This window comes from Saccostrea cucullata, unplaced genomic scaffold (assembly GCF_032062105.1).
Source record: "Saccostrea cucullata isolate Sc308-1 unplaced genomic scaffold, CSIRO_AGI_Scuc_v1 ctg19356, whole genome shotgun sequence".
In the NCBI taxonomy this organism is placed as follows: Eukaryota; Metazoa; Mollusca; class Bivalvia; order Ostreida; family Ostreidae; genus Saccostrea; species Saccostrea cuccullata.
This window is the reverse complement of record NW_026929117.1, coordinates 1-24299: the sequence shown is the minus strand read 5'-3', so window position 1 is coordinate 24299 and position 24299 is coordinate 1. Positions and strand designations below refer to the sequence as shown.

The window sequence follows — 24299 nt, the reverse complement described above, 5'->3', positions numbered from 1 at the left end:
TTAAATGTCTATTGTGACACAAAGAAAGAGGTTCAGAGACAGTAATAGATAATAGATACAGTGGAACCTGATACCTTATGTCGCTTCAAAATCACAAATACAAGGCTATTTACAATACATAATTAAAGAATGTCTTGTAATTTTTTCAAAGTATCTGATTGTAACTACCTATATGTATAAATTCAAGTTGGTGGCAAATTCAGTCTTTGAGGCATTTTTAAGTCTGACATGTATCTCAGTAACTTCAGGGAAGTTGCCAAACATTTTTCATAAATAGCCGTATGATATGCCTTTCTGCAAACTATACTGACTTGATAAAATTAGACCTTGGTTTATATGGTCTCATCTGAAGGACTGTTGATTTGAGCCCATAATGTAACAATCAACTCATTACTGTGGACTATAAAGCAGACAGCAGGTGCTCTAACCACTGCCCCACATGGACAACCATCTGCTTTGACAGGAATGGATATTTACTTTTGATTGTATGATTTTTTTATGATGTTTCTTAGGTAAAGATTGAGTGATTCTTTTTGGTATTTTGTAGATATTTTGCTACAGCAGCAGTGGAGAGTGGCCACAGCTACAATGGATTTGAACTAAACACCACAGCCACTCAGTTTGTGGTGAACCTGACCCTTACTGACCGGGGACTTGAACAGTTTGAGGAAGTTCTACTGACAGTTTTCCAGTACGTACACTTACTGAAGAACAAAGGACCACAGAAGCAGTACTTTGATGAGATGAAGATAGTGGAGGAAACCAAATTTAGATTTAAAGAAAAGGTAGTTGTTTTAGACAGGCAAGGAAGGAGTAGGCATTGTAGTCAGGTAATGAATAGATGCTTAATTATAAAAAAAGAAGAGTATGAACAAGGTAAACAAAAAATTAGATGTTGTAGTCAGTTCAAGTTAAGACAGATGTATGAAGTAAAGAAAAGGTAAGTGTTTTAGTTTTGTAAAAAAAAAGTTGTTTGCAGTATTCTTTTCAGGAATATAAATATGTCCCATTTTGCTTTGGATTTTGGAATGAAAATTTTTTTGTTATGGTTTTAGGGAGATGCAATGGATTATGTAGAGAAAGTCTCAGAAAACATGCAGATATTCTCCCCAGAAGATGTTCTAACTGGCAGAGATTTAATGTATGAATATGACCCAGAGGTATGTCTAGTAAATACAGAATTAACTTGACGAAATTCAATAAATGTTAAGAATTTATTTTTTAGGGTTTTTAAATTTTTTCAGCTGATTGTTAAGTGTTTGGCAGATCTAAGGGCAGACAACTGTTGTATTTTCCTGTCATCCAAACAATTGTCAGATAAATGTGACAGACAGGATATCAAATGGAGCCCTGTAAAGTACGGAGTGGCAGAAATCAAACCGGAGTGGATTCAAAGATGGCAAGGTGGTATTCAGAGCATGAATGCACTGTTTACTAATTTCATAAAACCATTAGACTACATAGAAACAAAAGAAATGAATTTTTATGTAAATCTGTTAGACCTAGATTTCATCAAGTTATGAGCCTTGAATTTTTGTTCACTTTAGGCAAGACTTAAAACTAAAACTTAATGGCTGTATGCATTTTCTTTCAGATCCACCTAAAAATCCTGACCTTTGCTTACCAACACCAAACAAATCAATAGGTATGTAATATGTAGTGATGGAGTTATATTGTAAATCATGTTATTCTTGGTAACTATTTAAAATTAGAACTTGAATTCTTATTTACACGAGACTTGGATATCAGCTTACTAAAGAATACACTTTTAATATTTTGTATATTCCTGTGTACGACCGAGTGAGTGAGTGATATTCCTGTGTATGTTAATTTGTTCATTCTATTTTACAGCTACAGATTTCACAATAGCAGAGGTGGAAGCAAAGTATTGTACAAAGGTAGGACTTGTTCATGGCTTATTTTTTTGTTCAAAATTTAAAATAAGCTCTTGATTCAAATTAATATGTGTGATTATTCTTGTACAATGTACATGTATATAATTGGAAGGTTTTCTCAATTCAGCATCCTATCACTCTCTCAGAAAATGAGTTGTGTACATTGTACTACAAGAAGGATATGAAATTTAAAGTGCCAAAAGGTAAATGGTTCACTCCTAAAAAAGAGAGATATTCAGATAATGCATCACGATACTAAATTAACCAATTTCAGTATCTTTAAGAAATAAGTTTTACTACATTTTGTATAATGATGGCTAAAGCTTCATGGCTTACAGTTGAAACTTCTTTTGTAGCTTATGTGTGTGTGCAGTTGATGTCACCTGTAGCCAGCCAATCAGTGAAGAGGTAAGAATAACTTATCTGTACTTTCAGTTGATATCACTAATAACTAGCCAATCAATGAAAAGGCTAGAATAGGTTAATATGTGTATGTTCAGTTGATGTCACCAGTGGCCAACCAATCAGTGAAGAGTTAAGAATACCCTAATTTTGCTGAATACTTTACATACTGTACATATATAGACAAGTGTGATGAGTAATTGTATTAATGGTATTTCTGAAGCCAAGGACTGCTGAAAATATTTAAGGCTGTGATGAACCATAAATTGGATGCCCCTACATATCCTGCTATCATGGCTGGCTTTGAGTAAGTTATCTCCTGATTCTGACCTTGAGAATTTGTTCTAGTACTACATCCATTGTCATAAAATATATATCTGTGTATCATAGTAGACTAATTCCTTTCCTGATTAAAATTGTTTAAATTTTCAGCTACTCAATCAGTGTGGATGATACAGGTCTTAAATTCAAAGTGAATGGATTCAACCAGAAATTACCTGTAAGAATTTTTTTCAAGCTGTGAAATCAAAATTCTTTTCGTTTTTTAATCTCCTTTTGTGGATGGACCCCCACTATAGGCCTGCCCCTGAAATATACAGTGTAATTGACAGTCTGACCAATGAGGATCTTCGACACTTCCTGACAGAGTTCAGACAGAGTATAAAAGCTGACGTCCTAGTGGTCGGCAATGTTACACCCAATGTAAATCTGAGAAAGATAAAGTTGACAAACAGTTAAAAACATCTCTAGTTTTGCCTGTTTAAAAAGAAATGCACTATGAAAATTAAAATATTTTTTTATTTACTGGCCAAGACTACTGTTAAAGACAGTATCAAGGTATCTCCATTCCTGTCAATGGTTTAAGATTTTTGGGTGTGTCCAAACTTTTCTTTTGTCCCTTTAATTGATAATGTAATTTTAATCCTATTTTGCAGGAGGCTACTTCGTATAAAGAGAGGGTGGAATCAAAATTATATGGAAAAGTGGAATCTTCTAAAATGTACAGGGTAAGTAGAAATATGACAGGCAAGGAATAAATTTGTATGTCTAAAGAACAAGATGAAAGAGAAAAAGATCTCTGTTAAACATGTAAAATAATGTTATATCCAAAATCTTGTATACATGGCTAAAACTTGTAAATAATTACATGGTCAATAATGTAAAAGTAATATGCACTATAAGATTGAGTTCAAATTATGTCTAGCATCTTTATTCAGCTGGAAAGTTTTACATTTTTTATATGTACATGTATTTGTAGAGAAGATTGTACCAGATTCCTAAACAGTGGAGTTACTGCCAGACAAACAGCTTTAACATGGAGGACGCCAACTCCAGCATCACAGTGTACCTCCAGTCTGACCCCGGGGATATCAGGTCAACCGTCATCAACGAACTCCTAGACGTAAGTGAATCATCAAAAAAATCTTAGATATAAGTGGCATATGGTTCAGTCAAAACCGTCATCAATGAACTCTTACATGTAAGTGACATAAGGTTCAGTCAAAACCATCATCAACAAACTCTTAGATGTAAGTGGTGTTGTGAGATGTGTATTGTTTCATCATGTATATTATTAGTAACATTAAGTTTCTTGAACATTCCAGAGTGGTCAATATGTTTGGTCATTTTTTTCTAGAACATTCTTGAACTTTGTTTATGTCTAGAACTTTCCAGGAATATCATGTATTTACAATTTCTAGAATATTCTAGATTTATATTACTGTATATAAATACCCTGTCAATTCGATGCATAGATAAATTGTCGTATAAGCATCATTGAGGTATTACTGGGATATAATTTCACTGGGACATTGTGTGCAGCAACGGACACTCTGATGTATGTATTTTTAGATTTTTGCTAAGTTTGTACTTAATGATTTGTATATTACTGTAAATAAATTATTGTTAAGTTTAAACTGTGTGATTGATCTTTGCTGGCATTTAGGGTTATTCTGACCCATAACAGAATTGGGGGCTCGTCCGGGATAAAGAATTTTTTTTTTTTTTCATTTTTGCAGTTTATTGTCAGAATTTTGTTTATTGAACCGTTAAATTTGACTATAAGCCAGCAAAACTCAACATGGTATTTTCGGTCACAGACTTTCTTAGTTCACCAAGTGTTCAGGTTTTTGATACGTTAAAAAAGGATGACTTGATCGCATTAGGTTTGCATTTTGGGTTAGATGTTAAATCCTCTCAGAGAAAGCAAGACATTAGAATTAAGGTTGCAAACAAACTAGTAGAAGAAAACATCTTTGAAAAATATGATCTTCCAGAATATACAGTTAAATCAGAATTAGGCTCTTACAAAATGGCAGAATATCAGTTTCAATTAGAGTTAGAGAAAATGCGATTAGAAAGAGAAAAATTAGAAAGAGAAGAACGAGAGCGTGAATGAAAATTTGAATTAGACAAATTAGAAAGAGAAGAACGAGAGCGTGAACGAAAATTTGAATTAGACAAATTAGAAAGACAAGAGCACTTTGAGTTAGAGAAATTAAGATTACAGCACCAACTAGAACCGTCATTTGTCAAGAATGAATTTGACGCAGCAAAAAACATTAGGTTAGTTCCGAAATTTCAAGAAAAATCTGTAGAAAAATATTTTCCCCAATTCGAAAAAGTCGCAGAGAATCTTAAATGGCCACAACACGTTTGGTCAACAATGTTACAGAGTGTACTGGTTGGCAAAGCAGCTGAGGTATACTCTGCACTAGGGGTAGCTGAAAGTTCAGACTATGAGAAGGTCAAAGCAGCAATATTAAAAACCTATGAATTAGTACCTGAAGCGTATAGACAAAAGTTCAGAAAGTATAGGAAGTTTGATAATCAAACATTTGTTGAATTTTCACGAGAGAAAGAAGATTTATTCGATCATTGGTTTAGATCTAAGAATCTTGATAAAACTTTTGCTAATTTGCGCCAAGTCATCCTGGTAGAAGAGTTTAAGGAATGTGTTCCTCAAGATTTGAAAACACATTTAGAAGATAAGAATGTGAAAACTCTTGAAGAGGCAGCAGTCATATCTGATACTTATGCTCTGTCTCATAAAAAGAATTTTGTATCAAGATCTCAGACTAGCAGTAATTCTACCAATTCAGACACATATAAAAAGAGTGGTTCAGGGTCTCAGTCTTTCACAAGTTCCCAGTCTCCATCCCAAGGTGGTTCTAAGTCCGGTCCAGGACGTTTTGAAGGATCTTCTGGAATAGGGTCGCTTCCTGCTTGTAGTTATTGTAAGAAAAAAGGTCATCTGATCAGTGAATGCTTTAAACTTAAGAGAAAAAATGACTTTGATAAAACTCAACCACATGCTTGTGCGGCAGTTAGAGGTGATAGAGAAGCCTTAGTTTCGATTTGTTCTGACACTCCTGATGTCCAGGGTTCACAGTCCAGTTCTATTGATTCTATGGAGGATTATAAGCCCTTTATGTCTCAGGGATTTGTTTCACTCGGTGACTCTAGCGAAATTAAACCTGTCCAGATTTTGAGAGATACTGGTGCTGCACAGACGTTATTGTTAGAGGGCGTGCTTCCTTTGTCTGAGCAGACTTCTACTGGTGGGTCAGTTTTATTACAGGGTGTGGAGCTAGGCGTCATTGATGTTCCCCTGCATAGAATTAGTTTGAAGTCAGATTTAGTTACTGGACCTGTTATCGTAGGTGTTCGACCTACTCTTCCCGTTCCAGGCATTTCTTTGTTGCTAGGCAACGATTTAGCTGGTGGAAAAGTTGTACCAGATCCTATAGTTTGTGAGAAAATCACTCCAGATGTTATGTGCGATGATGAAGATGATGACATTTATCCAGCCTGTGCTGTTACTAGAGCGATGGCCAGAAGACGAGAAATGGAGGCAGACCATACTCAAGCCTTTGACGAGACGAATTCCTCTGTTGATATTGATTTGAATGACACTTTCTTATCTGACCTTGATGGCACTCAAACAAGCGTGGAACCACACAATATCAAGAAGCAAGAGAAGAAAGAACTTTTACCAAAATTTGGTGGTGAGGATGATGAGTTGCATCCACTAGTTAACCAAGGCAAGGACATCCTCAGCCGAGAACGTTTACTCTCTGAACAACATAAAGACCCAGATATCATTCAACTTAGTAAGAGGGCACTTCCACCAGAAGAGGCTACTAAAGTTGGAGAATGCTTCTATATGAAAGATGGCATCCTTATGCGAAAATGGCGACCACCTGATGCTTCTCCAGATGAAGTGTGGCGTGTTGTTCACCAGATAGTGGTCCCAGCTGCTTATCATCGAGATGTCATGAGTTTAGCTCACGATACACCTATGGCTGGTCATTTAGGTATTAATAAGACTTATAACAGGATTTTGAGTCATTTTTATTGGCTTAAGCTAAAAAAGGATGTTTCGAAGTTTTGCAAATCATGCCATGTCTGTCAGATGGTAGGTAAACCAAATCAGAAGATACCATCTGCTCCTCTCCAACCCATTCCAGCTTTTGAAGAACCGTTTAGTCGAGTGTTGGTGGATTGTGTAGGACCTTTGCCTAGGACTAGATCTGGAAACCAGTATTTACTTACCATTATGTGTACATCCACTCGGTTTCCTGAAGCCATACCTCTTAGGAATATAAAGGCAAAGAGCATAGTTAAGGCCCTAACCAAGTTTTTCAGTTTTGTAGGAGCACCCAAGGCAATTCAGTCGGATCAAGGCTCAAATTTTATGTCGGGGTTGTTCCAGCAAGTCATGCATGAGTTGGGTATTAGGCAGTATCGATCAACTGCTTATCATCCTGAGTCCCAGGGAGCGCTAGAACGTTTTCATCTAACCCTAAAAACAATGTTAAAGACCTATTGTTACCAGTATGAAAAAGACTGGGATGAAGGGGTTTATCTTGTACTATTTGCTGCACGAGAAGCAGTCCAGGAGTCTCTTGGGTTCAGTCCTTTTGAATTGGTGTTCGGTCATACAGTTAGAGGTCCTTTGAAATTGTTGAAGGAAAAGTGGCTGACTGAGACTAGTGATCTTAATCTTTTAGATTATGTGTCTGATTTCAAAGAAAAACTTTACAATGCTTGTAAATTAGCACAAGAAAATTTGAAGAGTTCTCAGATGAAAATGAAAATGTGGTATGCCTTGTCCAGAGTATCGTAAACATACTAGTTTTTGTATTAATGTACCTATGTTTTAATAATATAAGTTTTCATTGACATTCAAACTTTTTAAGGGGGGAGGTGTTGTGAGATGTGTATTGTTTCATCATGTATATTATTAGTAACATTAAGTTTCTTGAACATTCCAGAGTGGTCAATATGTTTGGTCATTTTTTCTAGAACATTCTTGAACTTTGTTTATGTCTAGAACTTTCCAGGAATATCATGTATTTACAATTTCTAGAATATTCTAGATTTATATTACTGTATATAAATACCCTGTCAATTCGATGCATAGATAAATTGTCGTATAAGCATCATTGAGGTATTACTGGGATATAATTTCACTGGGACATTGTGTGCAGCAACGGACACTCTGATGTATGTATTTTTAGATTTTTGCTAAGTTTGTACTTAATGATTTGTATATTACTGTAAATAAATTATTGTTAAGTTTAAACTGTGTGATTGATCTTTGCTGGCATTTAGGGTTATTCTGACCCATAACAGTGGCATAGGGTTCAGTCAAAACTATATTCAATGAACTCTTAGATGTGAGTGGCATAAGGTTCAGTCAAAACCATCATCAACAAACTCTTAGATGTAAGTGGCATAGGGTTCAGTCAAAACTATATTCAATGAACTCTTAGATGTAAGTGGCATAATGTTCAGTCAAAACTATATTCAATGAACTCTTAGATGTAAGTGGCATAAGGTTCAGTCAAAACCGACATCATCAAATTCTTAGATATAAATGGCATAGGGTTCAGTCAAAACTATATTCAATGAACTCTTAGATGTGAGTGGCATAAGGTTCAGTCAAAACCATCATCAACAAACTCTTAGATGTAAGTGGCATAATGTTCAGTCAAAACTATATTCAATGAACTCTTAGATGTAAGTGGCATAATGTTCAGTCAAAACTATATTCAATGAACTCTTAGATGTAAGTGGCATAACGTTTAGTCAAAGCTGTCTTCAATGAACTCTTAGATGTAAGTGGCATAAGGTTCAGTCAAAACCGTCATCAACAAATTCTTAGATTTAAGTGGTATAGGCTTCAACAAAGGTTTAGTCTGAGTAGTTCATGGAGTCTAACTTTGATGTCTTTTGCCATGTTCTCTGACATTGATATACATGGGAATCCCTCGTGTTTTACACTCCACATGTAAAAAACCAGTATTTCTTTTTTATAGTTAAGAATGCAGGAGCCGTGTTTTGACGTACTGAGGACACAACTACAACTGGGATACACTGTATACTGTCAGAACCTGGTCACAGTGGCATCATGGGACTCGCTGTAACAGTCCAGTTCCAAGCCCAGAAGTTTACGTAAGATTTATTACTTGTGTATACCAGACTTTAGTTTACATTTATCCCACTGCAAATAAATATTAATATAAAATAGTTACTGATACAAAACAATCATATAGTGCCAATGTTTTTTCTTTTTAAATCGGTAATCACCTCTGAGTTTAGATAGTTGATGTTATAAAGAGTATTTTTCATTGATTTGGTTAATTGTTACCACAGTTAATTGAATTTTTATGACAAATTTTAAAAAATTGATAAACTACATTTTTATAATTTTTGTAGGATGCATGAGGTTGACAACCATATTGAGGATTTCCTGAACAAGTTCAAAGAGATGTTGGATGAAATGTCCAAAGAGGAGTTTGATACATTAGTAATTGGTGTAAAGCAGTAAAGTACAAATTAAATTCTGTTCTTTGAGCAAGCTCACTACCCTTTTATTTTAGTCTTAATCCTTGTGGTATATTTAAGATCTTTGTTGTGTTGGTCTGACGTCCCTGTGGTATATTTAAGATCTTTGTTGTGTTGGTCTGACGTCCCTGTGGTATATTTAAGGTGGAGTCTCTGATAGCAGTCAAGCTTACAGAGGACACTCAATTAGAGGAGGAAGTCAACAGATACTGGGGGGAGTGTAAGGAACAAAACTACGTGTTTGACAGACTAGAGAAAGAGGTCGGTATTGTAAGACTTATTTATAAAGGGCAGTTTTATGTATGTTTTCTGAAAAGTTTATTACACATTGAAAGTCTGAAGTTCTATTATAACATTTGTTGTAGGTATTCTGTATGAAGGTTCATATGCTTTGATTTGCTTTTACTGTAGGTAGCTATACTGAGGACGTTAACACTAGAAGACCTGCGGAACTGGTACAAACAGTATCTGGGAGAAAATCAGAAAAGGATAAGCTTTCAGGTATAAAAAATCTTACAATTTCTCTTTCACATTCTAAAAACCCTTTATGAAAAATACATTCAAATTAGAGATTTCTATGTGTTAAAACGCGGAGAGGTTTCAGAGTTAAACTTGTTGCTATTTATTAATATATTATCCCCCCAAAATGTGTTTCAAGTTCTAAAAAAGTCTTGATATTTCACATTTGATTTTAATCTGTTATTCGTGCTCCAGGTTCTTGGAAACCCAGAAGTGGAGCAGGAAGATGGGAAGGGTGATGAAGTGGAACCTCCCCAGAAGAAAGCTAACACAGACAAACGTGACAGAGAAAAGAGCTATGTTGTGAGACCTGTCAAAGACTGTAACTATCCTGACCACCAGTGTATCAGTGATATACAGCAGCTCAGATCTAAAATGCCAATGTTTGACTACCACTGTATCACAAACTGATGTAGGCTGCATATATAGCCACAGTGAGAAATGTTAAAGAAAGGGTTGTGGAGGTTTTTAATGCTTTTTAATACTTTGACCTTATAAAAAAAGATACTATTATGTAGGGAATGGAGAGTCATTGAATTACTAGCAGATGCTGTTTCAGCATTGAATTATTCTAATGGTACATGGTAAATGTATAAAGATACGATATTAAGATGTATCATATAGAAACAAAATAAATGAAACGTTTATGGTATACCAAACAGTTTTATATATGGATTGGGACATGGTGAGAGCAGAATACAAACAAGCATTCTGAGAGTATTGCATAAGCAATACATGTTCCCTACCGGTTTCCCTTTTTTATTTAGGATGTCACTTTACAGTATGCAAATTTTATGTCTTTTCTAGCTTCATATTTACCATGTTGACCTTCAGAATTTAGCGCAGCACGAACCCGATCTTAAACCATTATGAAAAATTAAAAATGCCATAATTCTGTCAAAAATCAATGAAGCGAAACGAAATTCAAACTTGATCTGTAACTCATCAAGATACACTCACATACCAAAATTCAGCTCAATATCTGCAAACATTTAGAAAAATTCCAGAAAACCAAGTAGAACAGACTGACAGGGACCAATGATACATGTAATTTTCTTGGAATAATGAGAATTTTTTCTCGTGATTATAAGTTGAACATCTCATATAAATTTATGAGAAGATATCTAAGTTGTTTCAGCAATAGTAAGGCATACTTTTTTTCATTTGATGCTTTAAGTAGAGTAGCCTTTTATTTTCATAGTTTGGCTTTGCAGTCATTTTTATTCAAAAATCCCATCTCACCTGTAAAATAAATAATTGAATAATTATATCCGCCATTATACGGAGAATAAATAAAAGATACATAAACTTCTAGTGAAAAATACAGTAGCACACTATTTTGTGTTCATTAATTGGAGATGTTGAATAATGTTAATTGTGTTGTTATCTTGTCCCACATAAAGATTGTTCTCATCATCCACATACACTAACGGGATGAGATACTTGTTTTGGTGTGATTAGTAGAGATAAGAATTGACCATCCTTATCAAGGAGGTGAATATTCTGCAGATCACACACCAGTATGTGACCGAGGACATCGGTACAGATTCCATGGGGACGAAACTTTGACTCCTGACCTGTGTAGGAGAATCTGTGTTTTCTTACTTTATTCACCACCACTACTGCCTTTTTATCATAGTCTGATGTACAGATATTTCCATTAATGTTTTCCGTTATGTAGATTGGTCTACTGTATAGTCCCTGTCCTTTGTTATCCCTCTGTATGTTCTGTAGTTCTTTCCCTGTCTTGTTGTACCTGGTGACTTTAGCCTCTCCACTTGTCACCAACCCCACCAGTATGTTCCCATTTGTGTGGGAGGAGTGTATGCAGAATGGTATCCAGTGTCTGGTTTCAATGAATTCAGTGATATTGTTATCCAGTGTTGTCCTATTAATGACTTTCTTGTCAATGTCTGTAAAGATCAGATCTCCGTCCTGAGTCACGGTGTGGAAACCATTTACACCACTGGTTTTTATTTTCTGTAGCTGATGCCCCTGTAGATCTGTTTGTTACCAGCATATTCACTTACCCAGAGTCTGCCTGACTGATCTAGTGACATATGGAATATATCGTCAACATCTGGAACAGTGAACTCCCTGACCTCAGTAACAGAGGAAGACAGAGACAGTGTTGGTTTCAGATATGATGTAGAATGTTTTTCTTTCAGGGGCTGTACTTTTCTCCTCTCTTCTTTTATATTTGGAAAAGTTATATTTCCCATTAATTTGGCAATATCTTCTTTTCTGTACGTTCCAGCAATAAATACATATATACAAGCGTCACTGGTTTTGTTGTTTCTGGTATGGGTTGGATTTGTACGTTCTCTTCAGTGAAAAGTTTTGTAGGTTTTAAAGAGGACATGTAAACACGGAACTTTTTATCCAGGTCATTAGATAGGTAATATACTTTTCAATTATTGAATCTTGGTTATTTATTTTTTCCATTAATGACTGCTCTATTTTGTTCACTTCTTCGATATTTTCAGAAGTTAATGAGTCCACCAGATTTTAAGGGACTCGGCTTCAGACTTCATGTAGGTTCTTACGTTGGCCATGATCTTGATTTCTGTGGCATCTCCATTAATTTCTCTCTGTAAATCTTTACATACAGGAAGGAAATACTCATGAATTTTTGCATTTTTTTCTTGACAATGGGAAAACTTCTCTTTATAAATTGATTCCAGATCAGTGAATGTGTTAGGTAGCAGTACATTTGGAACAAATTGGAATTTCACATTTATCACAAAGAAGTTCTAAATTCTTGGTGGAGTGGATCTTGCATTTTTCTGTGGACAGGTGTCGTTTTCGTAGTTGGTATAGGACTACTTCATGGTTTTTTGTCTGTGGACTTTTTTTATGTTTGTCCGTGCATTGTTTACATAATCCTGTGTGGCAAAGGTTGCATTAAAATTCACAATTTCTCTTACATTCTTCAATACCCCACTCTAAAAAGTGTTGAGATGTACCTGGTAATTGTGCTTTTGACAGAGCCATCTGCAAAGAGTCTTTAAACATTATCTCTGGCAAATTTAATGCTGTTCTGATGGAAACATGCATTTAAATATCTGTTCTTGTAATTCTATTGACTTGAATAGCTATATTTCTTGTGATTTTTTAAACATTAAAAGTATACAGATATTTTGAAGAGGATTTTTCCTTTAAAAATATGCTGTAAATTTATTAGAAGTATTGAAAATAGTAATTTTAGTTTAATCGTACAACAAGTAAGGACTCAGTTCATAAAAAAACTCTATACTAGCATCCTTATGAAAGTATAAATTGATCAAAGCATTACAATTATTTAACTTACGATCAAAAAGTTCCCGAACTAATTGAATAACTTCCAAAAGAGAAATGATATAGGGTTACAGTGTTGAAAATGTTTCAAAGTAGTCATCTCCGATTTTAATGCGCATCTGCAACCATTCTGCCCAAGCGCGGATCACGTAATATAGGCGGTCACGTGACATGCTCCTTAGCGTTCTGTCATAGAAGCTTAAAATTTTTCCGACTCTTGTATTTCTTACCATGCAAATTATTTTTTCCAACAAAAACAGTCCAATTGTTAGAAATGGCCTAATCTTGGCAATAGTATGGGTGGATAATGATATCCTTTTGCAGAATGAGCATGGTGACCATCAAAACCCAAGTCAAAACCCTGCCTTTTTAGCGTCGTTTATTTTACTTGGATGAAGTATGGGTGCCTTCACTTTATCATATCTGATTTGTCTAAAGCCTAAATTAAGTAAACGATATTTTAGGTATTTGATAATTATATTATTGTAAAGATATTCATCTATTTTTCTAACTGTAAGTTGGCGATCTTTCATATCAAATTACTTAATAAAAGACACGTCTCTCTCCCAGTTTGCTTTCACTGGGCAACAGAACAAACATCATTTTTAACCACCTCCCTTCCTTCACTAAAACATTCAATCCAATTATTGACAAAACCTCTGGTAAGTCTTTTGTCTTCATAAACCATATACAAATTATTATAAACTTCTACAAAGGAATTTCCAAGATATACGTTTAACTTTACAGCCGTTCGTTTCTCGAATACGACTGAGTCAACCATTTTTTGTCACAAGTGATCTACCTTATGACGTCATTTTCACATTGTGACGTCACAAACACGGGGAAAAACGTTCCATTACATATGCTCTTTATAGAACATGTGTATGACTTTATGTGTGCCAAATTTCATTCTGATCTGTATTCCCAGATAGCATGACTATGTTGAGCCTACATTGGTAAAAGGTTGTATGGTTGGCGTTGGGGGAACAAGGTTGGGCCAACGTTGGACCAATGTTACCATGCCAACCTTCTCAACCATGACAGAATTCCTACGTTTGTCCAATGTTGGTCCAACGTAAGCAACTTCCATTCAAGTTACTTTCCAAGAAAGGAAAGATGCTGATGTTGGCTCAATGTTTGTAATACACCCATAAAGACTGTGTCTTATCAAGTCGGTAGTAGTGTGGCCCAACGTTGGCCCAATGTTTGTAATACACCCTTATTGAAAGTGTCTTATAAAGTAGGTAGTAGTATGTTGGCCCAACTTTGGCCAAATGTATGTAATACAACCTTACAGAAAGTGTCTTATCAAGTTGGTAGTAGTATGTTGGCCCAATGTTGGCCTAATGTTTGTAATACACCCTTAAAGAAAATGTCTTATAAAGTTGGTAATACTATGTTGGCCCAACGTTGGCCCGATGTTAGCACGAGTGTTATTTTGTTTAGGTGTTTCAAAAATGGAATAAGTACATTGGGCCAACGTTGGCCCAATTATTATACTGCCAACTAAATGATGGTGTCAATTTTATAATTAGCTGCTGGGCTTTAAGTTGGGACAACGTTGGTTCCAAATATTAATTTAGATGCACATTCTAAAATAATTAAGAGGACATTCTATGTCCATGCTTTTCATTGCAAAACTGATTTTGTTTAGATATGATATTTTCAACATTTTAACTTTGAACTTATGTGATCACAGCTTGAAAGATTGTTTTATTCTATATTTTTGTGCATGCTTATTTATTTGTAAGAAAACGCTTAAAATTATGACTTTTTTCGTGAGCGTTGTATTCATGAGAATTTAGAGAAGAATGAATAAATGTTAATTAAAAGTTCTCAGGAACAGGATGTGAATCCCAGATAGCAGAACATCGTTGGTCCAATCTTACATTAAATGGTTGTATTATCGTTGTTGGTTTATATCTTTATTGGGCCAACGATGGTCCAACGTGGAATATTGATAGTTGGTTATGTATAACGGGACGTATGTTGGACGAACTGTTGGCGTTATATCATAAAACTTTTATCATGAGAGAAAATATTTGCTGAGGGATTGGCATCGGCCCAACGTTGGCCCAATACCATGAAAATGGCTGAGCATCTTGGGTAGACAACATCCGGTCTACTTGTAATATCCGCGCCATTTTTAATCTGACACGAGCGTAATGAGACTGATACCTTGCATATCTGCATCCACTTTTTAAGTATTTATACTATGTTTGCTTCGACACATCTTAATTAACGTTTATAGTTAAAACGATATCGTGTACAAATCTGTGTAAATCAGACACGGGGAAGTGCAAAGGCCAGGTGCTGTTGGGTCAACACTGTCCCAAATAGCATGCTAACATTGGGCCAAGGTTGGGCCAATGTCTTCGGTTACATTGGGCAAATATTGGCAAATGACATTGACCCAATGTAAGTTTGTTCATTTGCCAGATGTTGGCCCAATGTAGAGTGTTATTTCTACAGATTTTGTCCCAACGTTGCGCCAATATTGGCCCAATAAATGCGACATTGGGCCAATGTTGGCCCAACGTCAACAAGATCATTGGGCCGATGTTGGCAAATTACCCTGGCCCAGTGTCGTCCTGCTCATTGGCCCAATGTTGGCCCGATATATTGGACCAACATTGGGCCAAACATTGGTACAAATCTGTATATAAACAAATCCGATAGTCTCTACAATCAGAAATAAATCTACCACAAATCCAACTTGAAAATACAAGTTAGCGAAAATAAATTTACAAAGCTTGTTAAATTCTTTATCAAAACAAAATAAATTATCAGTGATTAAATTTATTGTTTATATACAAGAAAAATAAATGTATGTATAAGATAACAAATGTGTTTTAAAACATTTAAACAATAAATTAACAATAAATAATTTCCCCTTAATTTGGATTTAAATTTGTGTCCAGGGGAATAATTTTCCGAAGTCTACCACTCATTTTACTTATATACACTTAACATCGAACACATGATCAAACACATTTAAGTTAAAATTAAATTTATTCAATATTAAAACATAAATTGGTTCTTTCATTTAAAATTTTTTCAGTGTACCGATAAATTTTCTATACATGTATTTTACTTTTAATAATGATTCATATGGAGCAACATTGAATCAAAATCGGTGTGATGATGATGATCAAGCGTAGAAATTTTATGCATAAATGCATTCATCATACAGGCTAATTACCTAATCACACCATGAAACAAAAAAGACGGTTATTCCTTAATTGACAGCTTAAACATATAGTGATATACTTGTAAATTTAAATCGTATGTTTACTATTTACTGAAAAATGTAACAAATGTATTAAGTACCAAATACTACAATTTTAGCGCTACTGGAGATTCTAAAAAGACATTGAAAACACAATTAAAGAATGGCTAAGGTATGCCAAGGACAGGGATGGGAGAGGAAGAAACGGACAGAGAAGAAAAGAAGGGGGAAAAGGAGACTCGGGAGAGAGAAGAGGAGACATGGGAGTGGGATCAGATAAAAGTGACAGTGCCTTACTTTCTGTTATATACTGTTACATACCTCATACTGTAGTTCTACCCTTTTCTGTGCCCTTTTGTCGGTAACAAATACGATGCAGATGCCAGAAACATTTTTTTTGTGTAAGTAAACAAAATGGAGGAATTCATTTTAGTATTATTTTAAGAACAACCAGTTAAGAGCAAATGAGTAACATTAATTGGTAACAATGGCCCAACTGTACAAAAATGACGTTTGTCCAATATTGAAAGAATACACTGGCCCAAAAGTGGCCCAATATTAACTGTTACATTGGCCCAACAATAAGCCAACAAGTTGGTTTGATTAAGGGCCGATGAGCAAATTACCGGTGGCCCAATGTTGAAAGAATACGGTGGCCCAACATAAGAAGAGCATTGTTGGCCCAACGAATGTCCAATAACATCCTGCTATCTGGGTTGTGGTTTAGTAAATATAGAGATAGTTGGCGAACTTTTTGATCACCCCTCGTACTGTACGTATATCTCCAATTTCGTGACTTTAGTGATAAGCCATTTTAGACGAATTTACACCTTTCAGTTATAAGTGAAGCTGTTGATTTAATTCCTAGTTGGTAAATATAGATTTAAATGTCTGTGTATTTTGTTTATAGAAAAAGATCTCAGAAATGATAACATTTACAATTAAACCTAATGGCATGCTGCTTCATAAACACAAAACAAGGCTATTTACAGTACGTAATTAAGGAATACATTGTAATATATCAAAGTATCTGATTGTATCTACCTATATTTATGAATTCGAGTTGGTGGCAATTTTAGTCTTTGAGACATTGTTTAGTGTGACTTCTAACCTAGTTACCTTGGGAAGTCGCAAAGACATTTCTGCAGACTGTACTGACTTGACAAACTAATTCATGTCTCCCAAAAGATAAAAGAAGTTGAAATTTTTAATACATTGATTAAACATATACTGTGATTGTTAATTTGTTGTTTACGTCCCTCTCGAGAATTTTTCACTCTCTGATGTATACTTGGCATTTAAGGCCATTGAGCAGTGAGAGGTATTTTAGTGTTAGCACCTACAGCGACACGGGACCTCGGTTTATATAGTGAGCTTGAGAAAAAAGATACCACAGAGTCTGACATATCTGTTTCATACCTGGATATATTACTTGAAAAAGACGTTAATGGTTATCTAACAACCAAGCTCTATGATAAACATGATGACTTCAACTTTTCTATCGTCAACTTTTCTTACTTATGCAGCAATAGTACCTTCATCACCTGTTTATATATCTCAGTTGATTCTATACGCAAAAGCATGCTCTAAGTATGAACAATATCTACAACGAGGTAAATTATTGACAAACAAGTTGATGAATTAAGAATATCAGCAGTATCGTTTAAAGCCATCATTTTGTAAGTTCTTTGGTCGATACAATGACCTTGTCAGCAAATACAATTTATTGTTGAGTCAAATGGTGACTGACCTTTTTCATACTAATTGTTAGTCCATTGTTTATACATTGATTTGACGACGGATTTTTTCGTCATTTCTCGATCATGACAAGGAGCATACGGCGGTTGTGACAGGTCAGCAGGGGTGCTCACTTCTGTATGGCACCTGATTCCACCTCTGATGTTTTAGAGGTCCGTGTTTGCTCTGCTCCTGTTTTGTATTGTTTTATGGACTTTGATATTGAATACTGTTCCTTATCTCCATATCCTTCATACTCTCAATCAAAGGACCAGTTATCACGTCCCACAGTGACATTAGAACTTTAGAGCAGATGCACCAACAACTGCACCACAAAGACAACCATCTAATTTGAGAGAAAGGGGTATTTTGGATGGTATGATTTCCAGAACGTACACTTACTAAAGAAGAAAGCACCACAGAAGCAGTACTTTGAAGAGTTGAAGATAGTAGAAGACACAAAATTTAGATTCAAAGAAAAGGTACATGTAGTTGTTTTGATCAGGAAAGAAAAAATTGGTGTTGTGAGGTAATGAACAGATAAGTGTTTTGATCAGATAATGAACAGATAGGTGTTTTAGTCAGGTAATGAAAGATTCATGTTTTAGTCAGGTAAAAAACAGATAGGTGTTTTAGTCAGGTAATGAACATATAAATGTACTAGCCGGGAAATGAACAGATAGGTGTTTTAGTCAGGTAATGAACAGATAGGTGTTTTAGTCAGGTAATAAACAGATAAGTGTTTTAGTCAGGTAATGAACATATAAATGTACTAGCCGGGAATTGAACAGATAGGTGTTTTAGTCAGGTAATGAACAGATATATGTTTTAGACAGGTAATGAACAGATAAGTGTTTAAGTCAGGTAATGAAGAGATTCATGTTTTAGTCAGGTAATAAACAGATAGGTGTTTTAATCAGGTAATGAACATGTAAATGTACTAGCCGGGAAATGAACAGATAGGTGTTATAGTCAGGTAATAAACAGATAGGTGTTTTAGTCAGGTATTGAACAGATAGATGTTTTAGTCAGGTAATAAACAGATAAATGTTAAAGTCAGGTAATGAACAGATGGGTGTTTTAGTCAGGTACAAACAGATAGGTGTTTTAGTCAGGTAATGAACATATAAATGTTTTAGTCAGGTAATGAACATTTAAATGTGTTAGCCGGGAAATGAACATATAGGTGTTTTAGTCAGGTAATGAACAGATAAGTGTTTTAGTTAGGTTATGAATGGATAGGTGTTTTAGTCAGGTAATGAACAGATAGGTATTTTGTTCAGGTAATGAACAGATAAGTGTTCTAGTCAGGTAATAAAGAGATAGGTATTTTAGTCAGGAAATAAACAGATACATGTTTTAGTCAGGTAATGAACAGAGATGTTATAGTCATTTAGTGAACAGATTGGTATTTTGTTCAGTTAATGAACAGATAAGTGTTTTAGTCAGGTAATGAACAGATAGGTTTTTTGTTCAGGTAACGAACAGATAGGAGTTTTGGTCAGGTAATAAATAGATAGATGTTTAGTCAGGTAATGAACAGATGGGTGTTTTTGTCAGTTTAAGAACAGATAGGAGTTTAGGCAGGTAATTAACAGATAGGTGTTTTAGTCAGGTAAGGAACAGATAGGTATTTTGATCAGGTAATAGAAAGATACGTGTTTTAGTAAATAAGTGTTTTAGTCAGTTCAAGTTAAGACATATTTTTAAGGAAAGAAAGGTAGTTGTTTAAGTTATGTAAAAAGTTCGTTTAAAAATTTTATTCAGAAATATAGATATGTCCAATTTCAATACTTTGGTGTTTTGAATGAAGGCATTTTGTTGTGGTTTAGGGAGATTCAATGGATTTTGTGGAGAAAGTCTCAGACTTGTGTGTCCCTGATTGATTGCATAATTTATGGGTCTCTAGGGTCCTCATCGTGTCAAGCGACGGTACGGAGTCCACATATAGCTCTCTCCTATCCGTGGCTGCTTGACCACAAAAATTGTCGTAATATTGAATATTCACGCCTCTTTATTGTGACGTCACATTCAGTCACTGACAAGTTTTGCAGTCAACAATTTACATCAGCAGTATACAAGAAATATTCGTGCACTGCGATTGGGTATTGAAAGGTCACATCAAAGTTCATTATCCGACTATATATGCTTAACTCGTATTGGTTGATATTTTAATGAACTACGAAATATTCTCTTCTCATTCAATCACGGCCAGAATGGGAGAGGATCGTACATTTTGGCCGTGGTTTGCGACGATGCAAAAGTTACAACATCAAATCTGCAAAACTTGAACAAAGTTTTGAAATGGTTGAGAATTCAATTTTATAATCTATCAAGACAGTATATGTAATAGCATTGTTCGAAAAGGGAAAGTTTTTGAAAAAAAGTAGAGCAGAGTGACACAACTTTGGGAGATGACTATCTATGATTATTTATGATTATGATTTAAGTATTGTACAAAGGTGGGACTTGTCTCCTTGGTTTATTTTATTGTTCAAAATTTTAAAATAAATTGTTGATTCATGTACAGCTAGTACTTTAGAAAATTATTGATTGATTGATTGTATGCTGTGGAACGCCCGTCTCGAGAATTTTTCAATCATCTGGAGAGAAAGATTTCAAAGAACTTGTTTAAAGTCACCATTTTGTGAATTCTATGGCCGTTATAATAATTATTTTAGCAAAAAGCTATCACTGTTCTGAATTGTTTCATACTTCTCATGTTTGTGACTTTCGTGGCCCACCCTTATCCATGAATTAACGTCCAGCCAAACAATTAATCAATATGTTTATTCATTAAATCTGCTGAATACAAATTATATTCACAAAATCAAGTACCAACGAACCAACAAATTTCTGCCTATCACAGGCATCGATTCCTACAAATTAAAATATCACAGTACTCCTCCTTATAGCACCTGAACACGTCTTGAATATCCAGGAGGGCTCTGTGTTTATGTCAAGTTCTCAGATTTATATTGTTTGAAGTTTTAATTATTATCTGTTTGTTGTCTTTACCCTTTGTAGGTCACCTTGGTTTACACAGTAGGCCTATTGCTATCTGTTTTAGTCCATCGGCCGTTAACATTAAAAGATTTTCAGCTTCTTCTCTGAAACCAATGATCCAATTTCAACCAATTTTAGCACAAAGCATACTGTAATTAAATGGTTGTATGGAAGTAAAATCATAGAATCCATGGCCCCTGCCCCGGGTGCCAACCGGAGGGGCTAATATTTTAAAGATAAATGCATATATGAAAAATCTTTTTACTCCAGGACATCAATCAGACAAACTGTTGAGATAATTGTAGTAAGCATTGTCCTGTCAATAATAATTAGGAGAAGTTCCACTTGTCCCATGTGTATGATGATAAAAAAACCCAAGAAATATGTTATCCAATGCTCACTTATGGAACGCCATCACTGCCTTACAACTATGCATTTATTACTTCAATTTATCATTACATGATGTGAACATATCTTTACGTTATGTCCATTTTTTATGGGATGATGAAAATATATCTTAACATCATGTCAATGCTGCATTGCATGAAGTAAATACATCCTTTCATTATGTCAGCAGTTCATAACTTGAAGTTAAAAATTCATTATGTGAAGTGATAATGTATTTACATTGTGTTAAAACTTTATTACAATAAATGAATATTTCTTTACATCATTTCATTTCTTTAATATGTGAGGTCAAAATTGCATTACGTCAAGTAAATTGTGTTTTATAGTTAAACTTATCATTACATGAAGTCAAAAGCCCATTCCTTTTTGAGAGTGTATATTTCTATTATATCAAAGCATTATTACGTGATATGGATTTATCTTTATTTTACGGCGAGGGCATCATGATGTGAGGTGAACACACCTTACCTTTATGTCAGTGCTTTATTACGTGGTGTAAAAAGTGTATAACATAATGTGAACATATCGTTATATTATATCAACACTTTATTACATTAAGTCAAAACTCCATTCCGTGATGTGGATATATAATTACGTTATGTCAACTCTTTCTTATGTGATTAAAAATATCTTTATATTGTGTTAACTCTTTATCATGTTGATTCCAAAAGTTCATTACCTGATGTTAAAATACATTTACATGACGACCGTGTTTTAATGACTGGTAAGAAGGGGGGTCCTGATTGATTAGGACAAATTACAGGCACATAATATCAACCCCCCTCTTTTCCAAGACATAGCTTTACTATAGAAAATGTAATGTTCATTGAAACTGTACAGCCCCCACCCCCACTTCTTGTTGAAGTATAGTCCACTAAGGGTAATGTAATATATCTGGAAAAAATAGGACTGATTGAAGTTGGACCACTCTCCCCGAAATAGGATTTTCGGGCTTGGACATTTTTTTTCTTGGCTTGTCAAGTTTTTTCGGGTAAATGATTTTTTTTTCTGGCTGACCTCCTCTTTCAAAAAATGATGCTACGTCACTGGAGTTAGTAATTTTTTTTAATCATTCCAGGGCCAGAATTCTATAACAAAAATCTATCAGTCGCGGAAAGCGGAGAAGCTCTCAGGCTTTATAGTTTTATAGAAAAAAGTTTTCAACTTAATTCAGCTAAACTTTATGTGAAACTAATGCAATGTCCTACAAAGTTTAAGACATATAAAAAAAAATTAAAGCAAAAAAAAAAAAAAAAAAAAAAAAAATTCAAAATAAAAAGAAAAAAAAAAGATTGCTGCACGACTCATAATATTTGATTTACTTAATTATCAGATTAAAGTAAACACCACTGAATTTCGACGTGACTTTAATTCACAGTCGCAGTGTTAAGGCTTTGCATGTTTCAAGATTGTCAATCATTTGTCGCTTAAAGTTTTCATTTAAAGATGTCATTCCGAAATCGCTGAGAATCTCTTCTACGACAGTTTTCTCTTCCGCCATTTTTAGTGCTTGCGGAACGCGGAAAATACTTTATGCTCATATAAAGGCCGAGGATACCCGTGTTCGCATAACGTAATAGTGAATCGACATAATGTAGAAGAGTGCGCACAGTATGGCATGAGCTTTTCACATCAGTTAATAAAAACTAAGATTGTCATGAAAAGTAAACATAACGAAATGCAAGTTGACGAAATAAAATTGTAGTATGTGTAAATGTCAGAAAGAGTTGACATAATGTAAAGGAATGTTGACACAATGCAATAGTAGTGTCGGTTAATGTCATAAAAAGTTGACATAATGCAATAGTTTTGTGGGTTAATGTCATAAAGAGTTGACATAATGCAATAGTAGTACGGGTTACTGTCATAAAGAGTTGACATAATGTAATGGAAGGTTGACACAATGCAATAGTAGTGTGGGTTAATGTCATAAAGAGTTGACATAATGTAATGGAAGGTTGACACAATGCAATAGTAGTGTGGGTTAATGTCATAAAGAGTTGACATAATGTAATGGAAGGTTGACACAATGCAATAGTAGTGTTCTGCTATAAGGCAGTGACGGCGTTCCATACTCACTAGTAATACCCCCGCTCTGATGTGAATATACAATATCATGTTAATAAACGTTACGGGTATATGTACTGATAAATAGGAATTTAACATCAAATTCAAATAAAAATAAATCCCATCATACTGCATGCCTCAACAAAGTACATGTATGTACTAAAATTTCAAGCATCTGTTATGAGTAGTTGCCGAGGAAACTGCGACAAAAATTTGTCAATTTATTTAACGGACAGATGCACTGACAAACAGGAAGTTGATATCAGATTTGAACAGAAATGAATCCTATATAGCATGCCTCACAAAAGAGCGTGTTTAAATGTCAAGCATCTGCAATGAGCACTTGCCGAGAAAACTGTGACAAAAATTTGTAATGTATGAAACATGAATGAAATAGACAGACGCACGGGCAAACAGGAAGTAGACCTCAGATTTAAAAAGAAATGAATTTCACGGTATGCCATGCCTCAGAGAAGAATGTCTTAAATTTCCAAGCATCTGAGATGAGTAGTTGCTGAGAAAACCGCGACGAAAATTTGTTATGCATGAAGCATATATGAAACTGACGGACAAACAGGAAGTTGACATGAGATTTAAACTGAAATTAATCCCAACATATGGCATGCCTCAGAGAAGATTTTATTTTTAAATTTCAAGCATCTGCGATGAGCAATTGCTGAGAAAACTGCGACGAAAATTGTTATGCATGAAACATATATATGAAACGGATAGATACACAGACAAACAGGAAGTTTACATCAGATTTAAACAGAAATGAATCCCACCATATTGCATGCCTCAGAGAGGATTGACTTAAAATTTCAAGCATCTACGATGAGTAGTTGCTGAGAAAACTGCGACGAAAATTTGTTATGCATGAAATGGAA

The 24299-nt window shown here is 34.8% G+C and overlaps 1 protein-coding gene and 1 pseudogene across 1 annotated transcript; one reads left to right on the top strand and one right to left on the bottom strand.

Annotated features, from left to right (window-relative positions):
* The first annotated feature begins 4 nt into the window (after nt 1-4).
* LOC134279806 (nardilysin-like) lies at nt 5-10444 on the top strand (annotated as a pseudogene).
* A 637-nt stretch (nt 10445-11081) lies between these two features.
* Nucleotides 11082-11890, bottom strand: LOC134279807 (uncharacterized). The gene is made up of 2 exons (XM_062762222.1): nt 11699-11890; nt 11082-11603 (listed from the first exon to the last, which is right to left on the bottom strand). The coding sequence occupies exons 1-2, from the start codon at nt 11888-11890 to the stop codon at nt 11082-11084; spliced, it is 714 nt and encodes a 237-aa protein (XP_062618206.1).
* Nucleotides 11891-24299: the final 12409 nt, after the last annotated feature.